The 6,576-nt window shown below is 39.3% G+C and overlaps 1 protein-coding gene and 1 pseudogene across 5 annotated transcripts in view; both read right to left on the reverse strand.

Annotated features, from left to right (window-relative positions):
- Positions 1-6,576, reverse strand: part of WDR35 (WD repeat domain 35) — a 59,716-nt gene that overhangs the window by 52,931 nt on the left and 209 nt on the right. For 4 of the 5 annotated variants that reach the window (XM_025045708.1, XM_025045707.1, XM_015588217.2 and 1 more), the window contains exon 2: positions 5,860-5,977. In XM_025045708.1, the coding sequence (XP_024901476.1) occupies positions 5,860-5,977 (118 nt within the window). Of the gene's footprint in view, positions 1-5,859; positions 5,978-6,403; positions 6,534-6,576 lie in introns of those variants that run through there. The other variant, XM_025045709.1, reaches the window with a different exon arrangement.
- Positions 1,494-3,668, reverse strand: LOC102892917 (annotated as a pseudogene).

Consider the following 6,576-nt stretch of genomic DNA (forward strand, 5'->3'; position numbering starts at 1 on the left):
GATATTATTCCAAAATAAAGCAAAATGTATAAAAGAGCATTGTTTACTCCAGTATAGTAAATATTTAGTAATTATTATTACTACTTATTCCTTCCCAAAAGATCACAAACAGAAATATTTATTACATATAGATTGAAAACTATAAAGCATAAAAAGGGATCAAAAAGCAAAGACTTTAAAAACTGGTTTTTACTATATTTTTCAGAATCTTATCTTCATTCATTCAACAAATATTTATTGACAGTCTACACTGTGCTATGCACTGTGGCAGGTTCTCGATATAAAATGATGAACAAAATAGTTGAGGCCTCTCCCTTCGGAGAGCCTGTGGTCCACTGAGGGGTCAGATACTACACACTCACACTCCCCCCACATAAAGATGTTAAACCATAAATATGGGCGAGGTGCGTAGTTATAAACTGAAGAAGTAAAGGCATAACAAGAGACAGTAAAAGAGGGGATGAACTCAGACTGAAGAGAAGAAGAATCAGGAAAGGCTTTCTGAAGAAATGATACTTAAGCTGAGACTGAGGGACAAATGGGAGAAGAAAGCCCGGGTCGGAAAGGGAGGAAATATTCCAGGCTGGGACACAGCCAGTGCAGGCGCCCGGGGGCGGAAGTGCAGAGCCTCTGACAAACTGGAAGAAGCCCGTGTGGTTAAATTAGAGCAGAATCATCTAAGATGAGGCAGGGGCGATGGGCATGAGGGAAATTATGAAGTCTTTGTAGAAAATGAAAAGAATTTTAGATTTTATCTAAAGTGCAATGGAAGCCTTTAAATTGTTTTTTTATTGAAGTTATTTATTTCACTTGATTGCTAATAATGCTACAGATAATAATACAATGTTAAAATACATCATCTCAGTAAATTAATCTTCACTTAGAAAAATCTGTTGCGTTTAAAAGATAGCATTTTAAAACTTTCATTTAAAAATACAAATTTATGAAAATCTTAAAAATTTGTGAGATGAGAATTAAAAAAGTCGATGCCAAAAAAATTCTACTTGCAGATAACATGTATTGTAAAATATTATAAAAAATATTCTTTACTCTGAAAACAAGATCAGGAAAAAATAGCCTGAGTTCCTTTAACACTACTAGTTCTAATTATCCAGTTGCTGTCTTGGGCAAGACATAAATACACATATATAACACCACAATCATCTATCAAACAATTAAAATAGAATAAATGCCGTTGACAAACACATTAGGTTAAACATTATTTTTTTAACATTGTTGAATCTTTTAAAAATTGTGCTACACACGTAAACCTTATTACAGTAGTCTAAAAACTTTGATGAAAACACCTTATAGGAATAAAAATCCATTTTAATGCCTTTACAATGGTCACTGTAACCAAGTAAAATTAGCGATAAGTGGTTTACAGGACGTAATATACTAGAAAGTATAATGAAGTACATAGTTTCATCTTTCCATTTGTTTATAACTACTGAATCACAGTTCTGCACTGTAGACACATTTTCTCTGTTAGATCATGAAGTCCAGGACTCTTCACAAAATATATGCTGACAGATGAGAAGAATAAGTTTTTGAAATGCCTCTTTACATACTGGAAAAAATATTATCCACATCTGAACAGTGTCTCTTGCTGGCAGCAACTCCATAACTTGATCATACAGAAAATATTTACAAAACCTATCTAAAAGTTCTGATTTCCAAAAAGAGCCAAAAATTTTAAATGATGAAGAGTAAAGCCGCTAATATCCCACACTCCACTGAGTTACATTACTAAACTCCCATGGCCAATAAGGTAACAAACCAAACTGGCATGGGAACAAAAGTCTAATAATGCTGACATAATTCTTCTAAAAGCACATGCCAGTTACCCTTGGATTTGATAAAAGGCGCCAATCAAATTAGGCACTTAAAACCTATGAAGAGGAATTTCGGAATGAAATCAGTGATTCCAACAATCCAGAGTATCTCCCGGAAGCTCAAAAAGTCCAAAGGATTTAAAAAGATTAAACTGCAATAAAGTGACTTAGAGTGAAAGATATAAGAGCAGAAGACCCTGCTAAGAATACCAGTAACCACGCGCACACCATCTTTGAGCACCTTTACCTTCAGAAAACCTGACTGACATTCGTAAATACCAGTCTTTGCTTTTTGCCTTCATAAAAGTTGTTAGCTTCTATTTGCACCCATAAAAGTTGTTAGCCATGCCTCTTAGACATTCTTGTTACATGCCACACAAAAACTTTTATGATCAGGATCAAAATATATGGAAGACATTTTTGCAACACTTGAAAGAGATACTGGAATTCTGAGAAGGGGCTGCTACCATGTTCTCCAGACTGAGAACAGGCAGGATCACCCGGCTGCCATGCTCCTCTGTGTGAATGACTTCAGGTGACCCTGTACACATCCACGTACAAGGATGTATGTAGATTGTCAGCACATCCTTTAGATATGAAATTGGTCTGGATAAGAACATCTCTAGAAGAAAGCAAGGACTTCCTCCTGTGGCTCTCATTGCTCGGGCACACCGGAAGCCTGAGGCATTCTGCCTGCAGCTCCCGGAGGACAGTGCAGATGGCTACGGTTGGCTTGCATGGTCCTAGAATACTTTTTCCCTTATACAAATGTTTTCTTTAAGGAGATATCTCCTCTCAATGAGTGGATGGAAGCCTCAACAGCAGTGGCAGGAAAAGCAAGAGATGCCATTTCAACCCTAGTCAGGGCTATTACCCTCAAACCTCACCACAAGCCAGTCTGGCCAAGGCCAGCTTCCCTTTAGAGACTTTTTACCAGACAAATGACACGATCGGGTTCCTTTTTTAAAAAAAGATCATACTGGCTGGAGTGTGAAGAATAGACTAGAAGGAGGCAAGAGACCATGGAGGGAGGGAAACTGATTCTCCTAAGCTGTCTGGGTGAGGGATGACAGTGGCTGCTGCTGGAGAGGTGGCAGGGGAGACAGAGAAAGGAGAGATTCAGATACACTTTGGATAGAAGCAATAGGGTAGCCGAGGAAGCTAATGTCAAGGGGGGAAGAGAAGAGGATTCTAGTTTGAGCAAATGGGTAAAATTAAGATGTTCACTGAAATGAAGAGAAGTGAAGGAAGATGTGGACGAAGATCAGTTCAGTTTGAAACACAGTGAGTATGAGATGCCTATGAAAGATTCCAGTGGAGACGTCTGAGTCTGAAAGTCAGGACTGGGCTGAGACACCACTCAAGAAGCATCACCCCAGAGGTGGCACGAGAACACAAGACTGAGCTCAGAGAGCATGTGAAATGAGGAGGGAGCCCAGGGCCCCGCTGTCAGGATTCCAACAGTTAGAAGAGAAGGAGGATCTGGGAAAGAGACTGAGAACTTACCACAGAGGAAAGGGTGGGGAAAGTAATATGTATAAATATAGCAATAATTTAAAACATTTAAATTCTCCTTTTCTCTTGAAACATAAATGGCTCAAAGCAGAAGGAAAGGTCGAATGCTGATAAAAACCCAAAAAAGTTGTCCATTAGATTTGGAACATGAAAGTCGCCGGTGAGAGAGAGAAAGGAGAGAGAAAGAAGACGGATGCTGAAAGGGGAGACAGCAGATTAATTAGTGATGAGGTTCCCCGAGAAGGTGAGCGGGGACGGCCACCAGCAAAACGTGGGTAGGCTGGCCTATGGGAGAAAAAGGGTTACTCACCTCCCCATCCTAACCTGATAGAAAAAGGTGAGGAAAATCTCGTTCTAGTTCCTTTCCTTCTAAGGCAAGGCAGAGGATCCTGGAATGCCGTTACTGAGAAGGCAGAGCCGTGCAAACTTTCTGGAGGGTAGGTTAAGAACCTTTATAAATGTGCAAGACCTTTGATCCACTGAATTCTATTTCTAGAGATTTCTCCTAGAAAGTAAGTAAAGGTCCATGCAAAGATCCAGACGCACAGAAATTGCAGTTTTAATAGTAAAAATGTGGAGACATCTAAATGTCCAACACTAGAACTGGTTAAGGAAATTATTATATACCAATATAACAGAATATTAAACAGTCATTGAAAATGATGCCGTAGAAGACATTTTATTGATGTAGAGGATTGTTGTACTATATTGATGAATGATAATAACTTAGCTATCTTGTAAAGAAGCTTCAAAACAGCACTTACAATGTCACCTCTTTACCACAGCCCAGGGCTTGATATGTAGGAGGCATAAAACATCTGGTGATTATTACTGGAGGGATCTGCTGCAGCACACTGATTATTAAATACACTGCTCTCATTAGAATTTTCCAGCCACATTGCTCATATTTATCTCTTGCAAATGATTTACACTCATTATTAAGTTCCAAAACAAATAATTTACTCCATTTTCCAAACCTCTCAAGAATCCATTTTCCACCTTGCTCATTAATTTCAAAGACTATATTCTAAGCCCACTTTGTCAAAATGCAGAGCAGGAAAAATAGTAATTTTTTTTTCTTGAAAAGCCTGCAATGTTAAACATAACAAATGCATTTTCTTAATGTAGCTAAAACTTGCTACATAGGTTAAGCAAAATAAAAAATGTATATAAACATATATATATGTGCATATACGTATTTGAGAAACGCAACAGAGAAAATTATTTTAAGACAGTTAAGAAAACTAAAACACTGGGAGATTAAATTACTAAATATCAGAAGCCAAAATCTAATCAGTTCATAAGTACCTACCTTCCGAACCTGCCTTTTATGTCATATAATTAATCTAGCGCATTGAAACAATTATTCTCTTTGCTTAGGCTGTTCGTGAGCACTTGTGTGTACTGGTTAAAAACAAGGGCTTGAAAGTGAGACAAACTTAGTTTCTGGGATTTTTACCGGCTGTGTGACCTTGGGCAAGTTGTTAACTGATCAGAACCTCAGTTTTCTTATCTGGAATACCTACCTCTCAAGATTATTGTGAGGTCAAATGAGATAGTAAAGGTTAAACACCCCATTCATAGGAAGTGCTCGATAAATAGTTATAAATACCACGTTCAAAGCTGTAAAGCAATGCTACTCAAAGGGTGCTCTGAGAACCAGCATTACCAGTACTACTAGAAATGCAAATTCTCAGAGCCCAGAAATCCATTTTAACAACATCTTAGATGATTCTTATGCCTGATACAGTTTGAGAAGCAATGCTTGTCAGGAATCCAAAATGTAATTTAGTTCAACTTCTCATTGTACAAAAGAGTGAACTAAAGCAACTCGCTGAATGTCATTCAGTAGTCTCATGGCAGAGCTGAGAGTCCAACTGCAATCTCCTTATCTAGAGCTCCAATTTTAATTGGGGATTGTCTAGATCTCCACTCTAGAACAGCACTAGGAATGCTAAGCACAGGGGAAACTGTTTGCTATGATTCCAGAGAACTAGAAAAAGAGCAATCAAGCTGTAAACTGTAAACACAAGAGACTTATTAATAAAAATGTTTTTTTTAATTACATTTTCTGTTCTTGAAAGCTGGGAGCATAATCATTAACACATCCGACAAGCAAACAGGATGACACAGGCCTATAAAGAATCTGTCAAAATGTAAGATTCCATGACCTTACTGAAATGCTGATTGGCAATCATTTTTATTAGACTCTTAATAATATAACACAATAAAAAGACACAAAACAGACAACATAGTGACTTAGTTTTCATTCTTCATTCTTTGTCACTTTCCATCAATACTTCAGCAAAAGCCATCTGACGTTTACTTTCGATATTCTCTCAACTTTATTGCAAAAATACTCTAGAAAAACATCACGAAATGTTTGGGCTTTGTGGGGTTTTTTTTCCTTTTACAAAAAATGAAATTGCATCCTGACAGTACCATGAGCTCTCACACGAATGAGCCAATTTTCCATCAAGTTTAAACATTAGGGCTTGCACTCATTTACCTGTCTGTGTCTCTAATTTCAAAACTTTCAGTAATCCATCTTCACCACCACAGGCTATGAATCCTTGGTCCTTGTTCCAAGATACACATTTCAGCTTCACGTTATTGGGAATGGCAATCTGAAAGGCAACCACAGCCACTCTCAATACGTCACGAAGCAGTTGGGAAGAAAATACCCCCCAAATGAAAAACAGGCAGCCTCGCAGAAGTATGAGTTATTATGAAAATGGGCATAGTCCCGCTGACCTAAAAAGGAGAGCGCCGGGCCCTACCATTTGGGAAAGAAAGAAGTGCACACAACAGAAGGGCAGCGACTGCAGAGGAATCAATCCAACGGGAGTGTCGCCTGATGGGTTTTTAAAGGGGGGAGGGGAACACGGAGCTATGGATCCATACTATCAGTCCACATTATCTTTCCACACACCCTTTTGTTATTATTTTTCTCTTGCCTGGCGATCCGAGATGGTCCAAAGAATATAAGTCACCTGGATCAGCAACAGGTGCAGGAAGAAAGACAGGGAAGCACGCAGCGATCTGGGACCCACCCAAGAACCCAGCCAGGGGCAGGAATGGGGAGAGAGTCGTGCGCGAGGGCTGCTGGCTCCGCCGAGGACTATCTGGGGCCCGGGGACCGGCTGGAGGAGGTGCGATGCTGGACCAGGCAGGAAGGTTCAGGACGCCCGGCATCGCCGGCCGGATGCGGGAATCTCCCGCAGAG

The sequence above is a fragment of the Pteropus alecto genome, unplaced genomic scaffold (assembly GCF_000325575.1).
Source record: "Pteropus alecto unplaced genomic scaffold, ASM32557v1 scaffold61, whole genome shotgun sequence".
Taxonomy (NCBI): Eukaryota; Metazoa; Chordata; class Mammalia; order Chiroptera; family Pteropodidae; genus Pteropus; species Pteropus alecto.